Genomic DNA, 15179 nt, shown 5'->3' with positions numbered 1-15179 from the left:
TGGCCCAGCGTTCATACACTGCCTGTGCTGGGCTTGATATATGGCTTTGGACCGTACAGAACTTTTTATACAATCAGACACATGCACATTTAGAAAGGTTGGAATGAAGGACAGACCTAATGACACACAGTATAGTATAGTACTGGTGAAATTAGATTTATCTTGACCTGTAGACTTCGGAAGACTTTTAACTGCTTCTGTGTCTTTCTCTCTGAGGAATTCATTAAGATCGAAAAGCAGATGCTGATATAGTGGTTTATTTGCACAAGCTGTCTGCACTGTTTTATCACATAATTCATGGAAATCAGGGCATGGTGCAAATACGCCCAAAACGTAAAATTCCTGATCTTGCAGGTTGGTTCTTAGTGCTAGTTTGTAGAGAATGCAGCAGACTACCACAATCTGGCATTTTTTATTGGGATTGTACAGCACCACTCCACGGCTGTGATCCAGACACCTGAAACGACTCTTTAAAAATGCCAAAAAATTAGCTTGACTGCACCAAACATCTGTATATATGGCTGGTAAAAACACACTTATGCATCATTAGATTAATTACTGCTTCAGTGAGCAATATAAATGCACAGAAACATCTGTTTTTAAGACATAATATATAACGTAATGTTAATTGTGCATGGCAAATAGTGCCAGTGACTTGATGAATTGTGTCCGCCCATAAAATAGAGTCAGCATCTGACATCATAGTGATTCCATTTGCAAATAGGACTTTTAATGAGTACTATATTCTGCCTGAGTAAAAATCCTACAAAATCCTTTTATGATGTATATCAATATAACTTTTTAAAGTCAACATTTAATGACTTGTAAATAAATTGTTACACATAATAGTATTTTACCACAGCTATTGACAGTGATAATAAGCATTTTTTTTGCTCTGTGTGGTTTTCAGTTACCTTCCATTTGGCAAGCTCTCTGCTACAGAATTACTGAACCACAATATTACAAAATATTTTACATATTTACTCACCTTAGAATCTTATAATTGCTTGTGGTCATATAATGGAAAAAGCATAGGCGGTTACCCCCTTGGGAAACTATTTCACAGGCGGACACAATTTTTAATGACACCGGGTTTTGTGTTTCACATATTAATGTGCTGTGTTTTCACTGGTTGAAATGGATTGCAAATGAGTAAGATTTAAGATAAGTAATGTAAGAAGTTTTTGTGCTGAAACACTGAAAAAAAGTTGTGTTTAGAGAATTCCAATTTTTTCTTTCTCTAACCCACACAATATACATCTCATGGTAGCTGAACTACAGCAGAGTTGCATGTGGAGGATTTTGCCATCTGGTAGCAGTACGGTGAACATGGAAATAAAGTGTGACTGTACATTTGACCTTAATACTTTTGAACAGATGCCCAAAAGCAGAACTCGAGAGAAAGAAAAAGTTCCCTGCTGCACTAACAAGTGAATTAAAACTTATTTTTATATCAGACAAAAGAATGGGTGAAAAAGAATTACACCTAACTTGAACAAAAACAGGAATGTGGTTTTCTTCTCTTGGTCTGATGCGGCATCCAGCTAAGGGATCTGCAAAGCACATTTGAGCCACTAACACCGCTCTCTTCAACATTATATTAAAACTGTGGGCCCTGTTGTGCTTCTCAGATATGTTTTCAGAGCCATTATGCATCTAACATTTGCAGGAAAGAGGCGAGAGAAGAAGGATCTATGTGCAGGCTTTTTAATTAAAACTCAGAGAAATAAACATAAAATTACTCAAAACACAACAATAGAACCTACTGTTACATCCATGAAAGGTTAACAACTGACCAAGACAGAGAGTTCACTGTCTGTCACTCACTTCAACGTTGTGTTGAGTGAAGCAACACTAGGGGACGTCTTTGAAGGCCTCGGTTACCTCTGAACTCGAGAAAAGGCCAATGAGAAATTGGCAGACAGAATTTGCATGTCCCTAACCCGGACATACGGGTATAAAAGGAGGGAATCATGCATCTGTGCATTCAGATTTCTTCTTCGGAGCCAATAAGTGCCTTCGGCGCATATCAGCGGCTTTCTCCTTCTCTGCACGGCAGTGCAGCTTTGCCCCTGGGAACTTCGACAGCGCTGCTAAAAGAGAATATTTGTAAAAGAGATTTTATTTTCTCTAAAAGAGCAAATACACGGCTGACATTGAACATTCTTTTCAGGACGCCTCTTTATAAAGATATCCTTCCGCCCCTGTGTAGTTCCTGGTATGTTCGTTGACTTCCGTCCAAGCTCGAGGTGAGAGCGGCTCACCTCATGGCCAGTCTGTTTACTCGCTCGAACCCACTGAGCTGAATGGTCTGAATGGTCTTGGTACCAGCTCCGGAGTGAGCTGAGAGTGCCGCACTGACCCAAGGTACCAATCATCAAGCCGTGAAGGCTGTGGGGAGGACAGAGGGTTCCAGTCCAACTCGATACTCACGGCAGCCTGGGAAAGCATGTCGGCCATCTGTGCATCAGCCTCAGACTGGGCAGAATGACCCAAAGGTGGCAACCCAGTCGAGTCTTCTGCGTCAGATGCCTGAACGCTCTCCGATGCAGCAGCGACGTCATTATCCAACTCAGGGGCCTCGAGGGAGAATGTGGGCTGGCTGTGAGGTGAGCTGGCCTCACCTCGAACCCGGACGGAAGCAAGCGAGCATGCTGGGAGGCTCGGATTTGGAGAGATATCAACCACATCCAGGAACTACACAGAGGCAGAAGGGCATCTTTAAAAGGACGTTCAATGCCTGCTGTGTATTACTCTTATGAATGGAAAATACTCTCTTTTAGAGGGAAAATACTTCTCTTTTAGAGGGTATGCACTCTTTACAGAAGCGCTGTCGAAGCGCCCAGGGGCGTGAACTGCACAGCGTGCATAGAAGGAGAAAGCCGCTGGAAACACGGCGTAGATCCAACAGCAATTTTCTGGTAGATGTGAGTGGAGCTGTAGTGACACAACCGCTCGGCTCCGAAGAAAACATTTGACTGACAGACGCACGTCCGCTTCCCTTTATACCTGAATGTCCAGGACATGCAAATTCTGTCTGCCAATTTCTCATTGGCCTTTTTGCAAATCCAGAGGTACGCAAGACTCTCAAGAAAGACCCCTTGTGTCACTACAATCGACACAACGTCGAGTGAGTGACAGAAAGGCAAGCCTTGTTGATGAGAATGGTCAACAGAGAATGGCCAGAATGGTTTGAACTGACAAAGTCTACAGTAACTCAGATATCCGCTCTGTTCAACTGTGGTGAGAAGACTAGCATATCAGAATTCACGAGGGGGATCTACACAATTTTAGGCAGGTGGTTTTAATGTTGTGGCTGATCGGTGTATACACAAGAACTAGCAAGGTTAACAAGACACAGCTGGGATCAATCAAGGGGAACACAGAGAACAGAGATACAATAAAAACCATAACCAGTGTTCAAACTCTGGACCTCTAGTGGCTGCTAGGGAGAATGTCCTAAGTGTTAAAATGCACTGCTGGGCTGGGCGAGGTGTTGAATTATAGTGATTGTGTGGTGTGAAAACACACAAGGGCTTCTAGATTAGCTAGACTTGAGCCAAACTCAGAGCTTTCTTGCTGATTATTCGAGTGCCCTGTCGCTTTGGATAGAGTGTAAGTGGGGGGCAGGAGAGAGAAAATGCAAGGAGAGGCAAAAAACGATCTATTAGCTTTCTTCGTGTTTTAAGTCCCACATTGTATTTTTCTGTGGCAACCCAAAAAAGACAGAGTTCTTGTTCTGTCCCGTGTAGAAAATGTTATTGCTCGGCGGTCAGTGTTCGGTAGATTACAACTGAAATGTAATCTTGTACTAATAATCTATTGCACAACTAAAATTGCAATCAGTAATACAATTTTAAATAATCAAATCTGATTTCTTTTGGATTAATTATTGCATGTTTTAATGAAAATCTAATTTTAAGTGTATTAAATACAAATTTACACTTTTGTTGTTAAACATTATCAAAAATGAAATCAAACATGTAATCTGCATTACAAATTGTCAGTTCCAGAGTCCTTTGAAAGTTCCTGAGTTCTTGTAAATCAAGACTGATAGATAATGCAATTGATATGCAATCATGCAATCCATATAATGTAACTGTAACTCATTATACACACAAAAACATAATGTAATCAAATAAGAAGTACTTGATTTTTGTAATGTGATTACTTAATCTAATTTTGTATAAAGAATGAATGCATGCTCTCAGTGTTAACTTTTTCTCAAATGTTTCTCTTAAAACACCTTAGAAGAAATAAAATAGACACAAATGAGACAATTGTTAACATACACTAAGATTATATAGCTATATAATTTATGTGGACAGTATAGCTCAATTTATTTGGTTTATCACATTGTTGAGATCTGTTCTGAAACTCCAGAGGAGAAACATACGGGTGTTCCTATAGCTCAATTGTTAGACATGGCACTAGCAACACCAAAGTAATGAGTTCAATTCCCAGGAAACACATATACTGATCCAATTTAAACACTGAATGACCTGTGAATGACCTGTTTGGATTAAAGTATGTCCAAATGAAGAAAGCTAAATTAAACTACAAAAAGCCAGTCTCCACTCGCTTTTCACTTAATCCCAATGCTTTCTAGGAGAATAAATTAAGACATTTAAGAGATCTTATGTATGAATTTTCTTTCTCCTTTCTTTTGTGCCTTGTTAGAGGGAGTGCTGAGTTCCAGAAAATAAACACAATCATGTCATGAATTATTAACACAGGTGAAAAAATGAAGCCAAGACTCAGGGAACACAACTGTTTCCAGCAGCTGCCTCTCTCTTCATCCCACCACTTCAGGTCAAAATTTTCAGCTGCACTGCACTGTTGCTTAGAAACCTCACACATTTAAACATTATAAACATAATTTCACCATGATTAGGTGGCACAGCATCAGGGGCGGAGCCAGGAGTTTTTCAAAGGGGTGGCCAGGCAGGGGCAAGCCAGTCTGTGGTGGCACAGAAATGTTTGTGCAAGGTGGTGGGGGCGGTGTACAATGACACCCAGGACGGAGAGGTGTGGCAAACTTGGTGTGCGCACATGTTAAGTTTGTACATTTGTACAGAGATGATTTCAACTCTAAAGAACTCCAAAAAATTACCCCAAAAAATTACTAAAGCAGCAATTGCGAGTGGGGTGGCCAGGCTTCGGTCCATGGTGGCCACGGCCACCCCTGGCCACCCCCTAGCTCTGCCACTGCACAGCATCATACTTACAATGTTTAAGTGTGTGTGCTGAGTCTGTGGGTACAATCTCTGTAATTATGATCCCCAAGTATGTTTACTTTTAATTGGATGTCAGTTACACAAATTATAGGCTAGATAAAGAATACCCTCTCTCATTTGGTTTGTGTGACGCTAGTTATGTAATAAGAAGCTTTCTGCAGGTGAACATCGCATAATAGGATGGGTAATAAAAAAGCAATAAAATGAGCTGTGTCTATTTCTTAATTTCTATAAACTACCATGCAATCAAGGCAGCAATTTCGCATACGACAGGTGAAAATGAAAAGAATAAACAAGAGATGTCTTTTGTCTTGTCAAGATTTGAGTGTTATAAGTTTACTTCATGGGCATATAAATTACTTCGAAAATATACTTAAAGGGATAGTTCACCCCAAAATGTAAGTTCTGCCATCGTTTGCTCAACCTTGTGCCATACTGTGTTAAAATGTACTCAATTAAATGTCAAAGTATCCATTACAAAACATATAATGCTTGAGTGAAAGTTTCCTTATTTAATTGTTCATAATTATTTCTTGGCTTTTAAAATCGATTAATGAAATCAAGAGACAGTGAAAATGTTCTCATTATAAGAATGCTTTTTAATACAACCTGTTTATTTAAAAACATTTTTCTTCAGTTTTCTGACTATGTAAGTAAGGGTCTAGGACACACCAGATGTTAACCTTAATCTAATAGGCCTATCCTATAACCTATTACCTAAAATTGTTAAACATTAAATAAAATCAAGGAAGGATTTAAGCTCAGTAAGATACAAAATGTATTTGTAAAAAGTGTATACTTTTATGTCATGATTACCAGTGAAATGTGTAATTTTGAAAGCTTAAATGAAATTGCAAGGAGCAAAAAGTATGATTTTTCCCACTTACACATCTAATAGAATACAAATACATATATTCATTTCAATGGTACTCAACTAAAGTACAGATTTTCCACAATCATACATAAGTATGGCAGTGAAGCACTGCACAATTAATCTGTCTACTGGCTGTCTACTTTCCTCACCTCTCCTCACGGTTCTGGCCCACACATACACGTCCTCCGTGGCGAGGTGTGGGGTTGCTGCAGGAACGCTGCCGCACCTGGAATCCGATACCACAGCTGGTGCTGCAGGGAGCCCAGGCTGTCCACGGCGTCCAGACCCCGTTCCTGTAGATGGACACATCATGGCAGTAATCACTTACCAAACATTGGCAAAGGTGGCTGTTAAAATCTTACCTTCAGTTTGTTAGCTGTGGATCTCAGTTAAGACTGGTTTAAGTGTATTTACATACACTACTTGTCAAAAGTTTTGAAACACTCATGTTTTATTATAATGTTTTTTCTTCACATTTTAGAATAATAGTTATGTCATCAAAACTATGGAATAACATAAATGGAACTATGGGAATTATGTTGTGATTAAATAAAATCAAAAATAAATCAAAACTGTGTTATATTTTAGCATCTTCAAAGTAGTCACACTTTGCCTTGAGGTATTGAAGGCGTTCTCATCTATGTTGGGCACTTATTGGCTGCTTTTCTTTATTATTTGGTCCATGCCATAAATTATATATATATTTTTAATTGTTTTATAATGAAATAAATAAATATGTTGGCACAATTATATTTTTGTTAAAAAAAAAACTAATTTCAAACATTTAAGCATACGCCTTCAAATCAAAAGATTTTTAAGATCATGAGAAACATTTCAGGTAAGTGTTTTAAAATATTTGACCGGTAGTGTAGCTATATTGCAAAAAGGAAACATACAGTATAACATAATTTAGACTTGAAAAAGCTAATATTCAATGAATGTAGCAAAAAAGAGGAAAACTTTATTACTCATAGAGAGTGAAGTTCTCCATAATGCTTTAGTTAAAAAACATTGACGTTTTGTGGGGTTTAATCAATTTCTATAAGCTTTGAAACTATATAAAATCCTAACCACTGAAAATAATAATAATAAAACAAAATCAACATTTAGCAGATACACACATTTAAAATATCTTCTGAAAAAATGGGCAAAAGGAATTGATCACTCATCTTGCACAACACAGATTTGTGTTTAATCAAATGCTCTCTAGAATGAGAATGCCTCTCCCCTTAATACCAATATACCACCTGCAAATGACTAGAAAATGGCAAATCATGGTACAAGTTATTGTGACATATCTCAAGCCTTTTGGTAAGATAAAAAATGGACTTAAAGGAATATTCTCGATTCAATACATGTTAAGCTCAATCATCAGCATTAGTGCATAATGTTTATTACCAAAACTTTTTTTTATGTCAACTAGTTCCTCCTTTTGTTTAAAAAAAGCAAAAATTGAGGTTACAGTGAGGCACTTACAATGGTAAAAAAGGTGAATGGGGTCAATTTTTGGAGGGTTTACACAGAAATGTGAAGCTTATAATTTTAGAAAACACTTACATTAATTCTTCTGTTGAAATTCATGTATTATTTGAGCTGTAAAGTTTTTTAAATTGTCATTTTTACAATTGTTTTAAGGTTTTATTGTTTGTTGACATTACATCATCATGGTAACGAAGTTGTAAAATTACGTTTACACACATATCCTTTATGTCCTGTGGCTATACTTTTGAAACAGTGAGTATTTTAATGTTCAAAAATTGGCCCCCATTCACCTTTTTTATAAGAAAAGGAAAAACAAGTCTAAATACATTTTTGTGGTAATCAAAAATTGAGCTTAACTTGTTTTGAATCTGGAAAATTCCTTTAAGAAAAAGTCTCCATTTGGTCTTTGGTTTACTATCATTGCAGTTTAGGAGAAAAACAAGATATAAAATTTTTCTGTTCTATTATTTATTGGTCAAATTAATCTACTAATGTCTGTTTGTAATCCACAATGCCCACATGCCCATGCCTGTTTGTGAAGCATTCTTTGTGTGTGTACAATTGTAGGACATTGTATACCTGGAGCAGTTTGCCACCTCAACGCTTATTCCTTGGCAAGGTTGTCCTCCACACTGAGGGCTCGGGCTGTCACATGCTCGCGTCCTACACTGGCATGAGCCAACACTGCCCCCATCGCTATGACTACAAGCCTTCCATCCTGACCAGGTACCAAAATGACCATCCACAATCACATTTCTCACCTAGACGCACACACAAAAGTCAAAGCACTCATAAATAGTAAATAGGTACAGCAAAAGTAAACAAATTATGGATGCAAAGAGATGATTACTGCAGATAAGGTCACATTTGCCAGTTATTATTTGAATCCAAACTAAAATACTTTATAGCTTTCGGCATATTAGATTTACGATAGTTGAAAATGGCACAGGCACCAGTTTGGAAAATTAACATGCTTTACAATGAGCAAATATTTTCATTTGAGGCTTAATATGAGTGTTGGAATGAATAACTAATGTAATTTTGTTTTTGCGCTCTGGTTATTAACATTTGAGGTATCAGATACAGGACAACATATTTGCGAACAAAAGGAGAAGGTAATGAATGCTGTCTAGTGAATAAAACACATGCATTATGAATAGAGGAATAAATGACCCTCTGTGTGGTAGAAAATGTTTCTGCTCTTTGAATACAGAACACATAAAAGAGTTACATTCCCTACGCAGTGGAAAAGTAAAAACAAACACAATTTTCAATGTCCTTGCCCTCTCTCCAAATATAGATGGGGTTTCTGGCAGGTTGAAAGGAGAAGATGATACAGTAGGTTAAAATTGTTTCTTTCATTTTCTTTAAAGAAAACTAATTCAGTAATTTCCATACTATGTAAGCTCCAGTGTACCTCCACATAGGCATTGTGAATGAAGAGTGTCTCCATCTAGTCTAACTGTGTTCTACTTGCTCGAAGAGGGCGAGGCACCTGAGTTTAACTCCATGCCGAGAAAAGAGTTGCTCTGAACCAGGACGAGCTTGCCCTTTTCCCAGTTGACCTGAAGCCCTAGACTGCTGAGATGCCTGAGCACCTGGTCCATGTGAGGGCACAGTAACTCTCGAGAGTGAGCCAGTTGTCGAGGTAGTTGAGTATGCGGATGTACACTTCACTTAACGGAGCAAGAGCTGCCTCTGTGATCTTCGTGAAAACATGAGGGGACAGGGACAGGTCGAAGGGGAGGATCTTGTACTGATATGCCTGGCCGTCGAACGCGAACCGTAAGAAGGGTCGGTGTCGAGGCTGAATGGAGACGTGGAAGTACGCGTCCTTCAGGTCTACCGCTGCGAACCAATCTAGCTGTCGAACGCAGGTAAGAATCTGTTTCTGCGTGAGCATTTTGAACGGTAGTCTGTGTAAGGCCCGGTTGAGAACTCGCAGGTCCAAGATTGGTCGCAACCCGCCATTTTTTTGGGGGGTATGATGAAGTAAGGGTTGTAGAAACCCTTCTCCATCTCGGCTGGAGGGACGGGCTCTATCGCATCCTTGAGGAGCAGGGTCGTGATCTATGCTCGTAAGGCGCTGGCTTTCTCGCCGTGCATGGATGTGGAGCGAACACCGCTGAAACAAGGCGGGAGCTGGCGAACTGAATCATGTAGCCGAGTCGGATGGTCCTGGCCAGCCAGCGCGACGGATTGGGAAGGGAAAGCCACGCATCCAAACTCTGCGCGAGGTGCACTAACGGTACGATTGCTTTTGCTGTACCGGGCGGGGCTTCGCGGCAGTGGGGGAGCAGGTAATAACGCGTCAGGAGGCAGAAAAGCAGCCCGAGGCTTGGGTGCTGAGAAAAGACTCAAAGCACTTACCTTGCTCCACGCACCCGGCAGGGGGTTTCCAGTCCAGTACAGGCGGCCCGGGAAACATAGCGGACATCTGCACATCAGGCTCAGACTGGGCGAAGGTGGCAATTCAGACAAATCATCAGCATCAGATGCCGCTGTGACGCTCTCCGATGCAGCAACGATGTTGTCATCCGATTCCGGGGGCTCAAGGGAGAATGCTGGCTGGCTGCGAGGCGAGCCGCACTCATCCCAAGCTCGGACGGAAGAGAGCAATGTTGGGTTTGGCTCCATTCTGGTTTAGAACACCAAGCTATCATTATGAAATTCCCAATGGATAAAATAAATAAAGTCCTAGCCTACATTTTTGTCATGTTGAATATTATTTTTCACTCGGAAATGTCACATTACAAAAGTAAAATGGGAATTGTGAATGCCACTTGATGTTGACTAAAACGAATATTCAAATATATAACAGATACGGAGAAAATTCTTAGAAGACAGAGGGGACAGGATCAGGTCAAAACGCAGACTGGATTGGAACCTGTGACTGTATTAAACCTATTATCTGGGGCACATGCGTCTGAAGCATGGCTTTGACAGAATTGAGGATTTTGAGGGTTGCTTCAAACAGCAATGGACATCCAGATCTAGACATGTGTCACCACATATGTTGGACATATTTTTGCAAAAACTATTCTAGTAGCTCTAAGGCCGTAGCCTCCCACACTTTTACACATCCCTGTGTGTGTTTAACAGTTCCATGCTGCTTTTCTGTGTTTAGGTAGCGTGGGAGACAACTTGCTGTTACAGAAAATGTATTTTGTCAGCTACAATGTCTTTTTCCCGAAGACCTTGTGAGGCTGACACATCGACTGTGTGAATAAGGAATTTACGTGTGTCTATGTGTTTTTGTGAGAGTGCATGAGAATCACTCTTTCAAACTTATGGTGTCCTATGCCACATGTATCTTTTGGAATATGAAACCACATGAAGGGCCATGCCTTAGTCCCCTGCCAATGGTCAATGTTCAAAAACCGATGTGTGATGAAGGAAATACAATTCAACGTGTGCATATGTTGCAACAAAAGTGAAATCGATACTTTAGTGCTACCTGAGATTTGTGAAAGGTGAGAAAGCGTGGGTGTGTGGTAATAAAAATGAGAGAGAGGTGATGGACAAAGGACTCTGGGAGTGATCTATAGGCTGGCACCCTCAGGCAGGGACAAACATCAGGACAGGGCAGAGTGGGACTATAAACCCATGTTACCAGAGAATGCTACTCAACAGAATGATGGCTGATGGCAAATTCTGCTGCACTTGGTTTCCAAGTTATTATTTTTGTCTAGTTTTCCAGAAAATATCTGGCAACACACCACAATACGTTTGTATCCATAAACATTAGTTAACAACATTAGTTCAATTGAACTAACTATGAACAACACTTTTAGACTTAATAATCTTGGTTGACATCAATTTCAATATATTATAAAAAAAAATTTAATTAAAAGTTGCATAAGTTAACAGTAAAGTATTATAAACTAACAGGAACTAACAAAACACAATAGCAAAGTTATAAATCAACAAATCAGCTAACCAAGATTAATAAATGCTGTAAATATGTTGTCCATTGTTAGTTCTTGACACCTAATGCTATTACTAATAACACATAGAACCTTACTATAAAGTATTACCGAATATCTGAACATCCTTAAAATAAGATACTAATTTTCAATTTATTTAATTGATTTTTTTCTTGTTTCAAGCAATAACCTCGGTAAACCTTGAAAAAATAAATCAATACAATTTTTTTATCTTAATTCAAGATATATGATTTGAAATCAAGTCTTTAATCTTTAGTAATATTGCAAATAATTTCTGATTTTGTATTTTTTTTTGCAGTGCTTGCACATGTGTAGTCTCTATTCATGCTCAGGTACTGTAACTGCTATTAAACATAGAACTGTGTTTATTGGTGGCCTCTACACCATCTTTTTCAGCACATAGAAAGAAAAAGGCTTTTTGAGTTACAATAAAAGCAACACATTAGATCTGCATTGCTGTTCATAATTTTTCAACACTGTCTTTCTTGTAATCTGTCCTCAAAATTGTTATAAAACTCTTCTATGTGCAGCTGCTGTTATGAGAAATATTGTATCCTACAGAACTGACGTTAAGGCAGAGGGAGACACATTCGTCATGGTTCTATACCAGCAGACTGGATTAACATAAAAAACTTGGTAAGAAAAAACACTTGGCTTGAAAGGTTAAGGTACAGTGTGAATGATTGAACTGTATGCTTGATACTCACAGGACACTCTGTGATGCTCTGCTCCCATTGGCTCATGCTGATGCTCTCTTCCAAGGTAGTACATTTCTTTAGCATCAGATCCCAGCCACAATATGGATCCCTGGCCCCAACACAGGCTCTGAGTGAGAGAAAAACAGATGCTCATCAATTTATGGCATATTAATCAACTAAGAACAGAGAGGCGAATATTGTGCTGTTCCTGGCTGTGTGCAGCACCTGCCGCTCTGCAAATACCTTTGAAGGTGCCCATGAATATGAGCAGCAAAGCTCCTTTTTTTCATTTCATGGGAGAAAGCAATGTTTACATAGAAGTTTTAATGGACCAGTAACAAAAAAAACCTGTTTAATTCTAAAATTGCATCCTACACAGGTGTGAAACTACAAATTTGAAGAGATAAAAAATTTGTCTATCCACAGTGAACGCGGCTTGACACAATCACGGCCAATAAGAAGTCATCTGACATTTTCAGTTATGTAGAATAGGATTTTTTACCAAAGAGATTTCACACTGCACAGAGCGACCCAACGCAATACTACAGAAACTGAAATATGATAAAATTATAAAAATGTGTGATATGACTGGCGGTGGGAGCGTAGTCGAGCGTTCGTCCAGAGAGAGAGAGAAAGCGGTAAGGGTGCACACACCTGAGCACTATAATGTCTAACACCAGTTTCTGATTGCAGTAAGCACTGGGAAGAGCAATAAAAAAGGACCACGCCAGAGACAAGTGAGAGAGAGCGACTCATCTGAAAAAGACTATCTTGAGTGGAGCTATAGAGTGTACTGCTGAAAAGCCCTTTGATTTGTTTATTAAAAGTTATACCTTTGAATTGAAGCCCAAGTGTCCTCCTTTCCCTCCCGTCCTTGAATGTTACAATGACCCAACAGTGAAAACAGTGAAACTTATAGAGCATGCATGCATTTTATTATAAATATTGCTTTTTCACTATATATATTGACAGCGTCCTTGTCTCCTTGGCAATCGTGATTGCATGCTGGATTACACTTCCTATAGCGCCATTTAGCGCACTGCGTGTGCGTCAAGCCCTAGGAGGTGTAAATCAAATTGAAATCATGATGGGGCTTAGAGAATGCAATGGCAATATGTACAGAGAGAAACAAAACCAAATATCGTTTGGATCGGTTCAGAAGACATGGATTAATCCACTGGAGTCGTATGGATTATTTTTATGAGGCCTTTATGTGATATAAGGACCTTCAAAGTTCTGGCCACCATTCACTAGCATTGTATAGACTTACAGAGCTGAAATATTCTTCTAATAATCTTCATTTGTGCTTTGCTGAAGAATGAAAAAAACACCTATGGGATGGCATGAGGGTGAGTAGATGATAACAGAATTAAAAGTTTTGGGTGAACTATACCTTTAACTCAGCAATATTAACCTTGAGTTTTGTTAATAGCTTGGTTGTCATTATCAGAAACAGAGAACGGCTCTGAGATATACTAAACAGCTTAAAGGGATTGTTCACCCAAAAATGAACACACCCTCCTTGCATTCAAGATGTGTATGACTTTCTTTCTTCTGATGAACACAAATTAAGTTCTTACAATGCAAGTGAATGGGTGACAATTTAAAGCTCCAAAATCCACATAAGGGAGAACAAAAGTATTCCAGTTGAATTCTTCAGAAGCGATATAATAGGTGTGAGTGAGAAACAGATCAATATTTAAATCATTTTTATCATAAACTCTCCTCCCTGTTCAATAGGAGGTCAATAGCATGAAGACTGAATCATCAAAAACAGAAGGAGAATGTCAAAGTGAAAGTAAAGTGGAGACTGACAGAGCAGGGAGGAGAATTTATAGTAAAATATAAAAAAGCACTTAAATATTGATCTGTTTCTCACCCACACCTATCATATCACTTCTCAGAGCTGGTCCTAGCATTTTGGGGGCCCTAAGCAAATGTGGGGCCCCCGTCTGTATGTTCGTAACACTACTTAAAATGTCTTTGACAGTGTGGGGACCCCTGGCGGATTGGGGACCCTAAGCAACTTGCTTATTTTGCCTATAGGGAGGACCGGCACTATCACTTCTGAAGAAATTTTGCCACCCATTCACTTGCTTTGTATGGACTTACAGAGCTGAAATATTCTTCTAAAAATCTTTGTTTGTGTTCTGCAGATGAAAGAAAGTCATACACATCTGGAATGGCATGAAGGTGATTAAATGATGAGAGAATTTACATTTTTGGGTGAACTATCCCTTTAACAAGCTGAGGACTAACAGACGTCATCAGCACTGATGTAAAGATGAAGCCAAGCGTACATTGACGCAATGTCTGTGACTGAGTACTGTGACACAGAATTATGATCAGTTCTGCTTTGAGAATGTCAGCAGTCTAACCCATTCACTTTTAAAGAGCAACATTATGGCAAGTGTGTGTTTATGAACAAAAAATTGTATCAGCTCTCCATTTTTTGTGTCAGAGGGGCTAGAGGTGTGTAGTTGATCTCTCCCATCTCTAAACTACTTAACCAGTATAGAAAGAGCTCATCTGGCAAATTTCAGCCCATATTCACTTAACTCAGCGCTTTTCATTGGTATGCAAATAGAGAGATGAAGAACACACAGCCATCTCCCCTTATGAGCAGACATCAAAGAAGTGCATTACATATTAAGGCCTGGAGGCATACTGTCAAACATGATGTTTTTTCTTTGTTGCCTTATGGCACAACTTCTTTCTGACATGTAAAATTAATTTACAGACATGCAAACAGTAGTAAAATTAGTAGAATCATTTATCTTATACATTTATAATTTAATAATAATGTAGGGCAAGACTTGATTCTACCCTTCAGGATTTGATTGGATAGTAAAGTAATTAACTTATTTGTTGATATAATTTTTTTCATGCTTGCACAATTTTGGTAAACAAGCAGAAAACATTTTTAGAAGCAAACTATCAA

At 39.0% G+C, this 15179-nt stretch overlaps 1 protein-coding gene across 6 annotated transcripts in view; it reads right to left on the bottom strand.

Annotated features, from left to right (window-relative positions):
- LOC127634990 (semaphorin-5A-like) overlaps nucleotides 1–15179 on the bottom strand; it is a 214115-nt gene that overhangs the window by 50742 nt on the left and 148194 nt on the right. For all 6 annotated transcript variants that reach the window (XM_052114786.1, XM_052114784.1, XM_052114785.1 and 3 more), the window contains 3 exons: nucleotides 12248–12365; nucleotides 8173–8354; nucleotides 6261–6404 (listed from right to left, as the gene is read on the bottom strand). In XM_052114786.1, coding sequence (XP_051970746.1) covers nucleotides 6261–6404; nucleotides 8173–8354; nucleotides 12248–12365 — 444 coding nt within the window. The remainder of the gene's footprint in view (nucleotides 1–6260; nucleotides 6405–8172; nucleotides 8355–12247; nucleotides 12366–15179) is intronic.

Source organism: Xyrauchen texanus, chromosome 42 (genome assembly GCF_025860055.1).
Source record: "Xyrauchen texanus isolate HMW12.3.18 chromosome 42, RBS_HiC_50CHRs, whole genome shotgun sequence".
In the NCBI taxonomy this organism is placed as follows: Eukaryota; Metazoa; Chordata; class Actinopteri; order Cypriniformes; family Catostomidae; genus Xyrauchen; species Xyrauchen texanus.
Note: the sequence above shows the minus strand (reverse complement) of the source record. Positions and strands in the feature narration are given on the sequence as shown.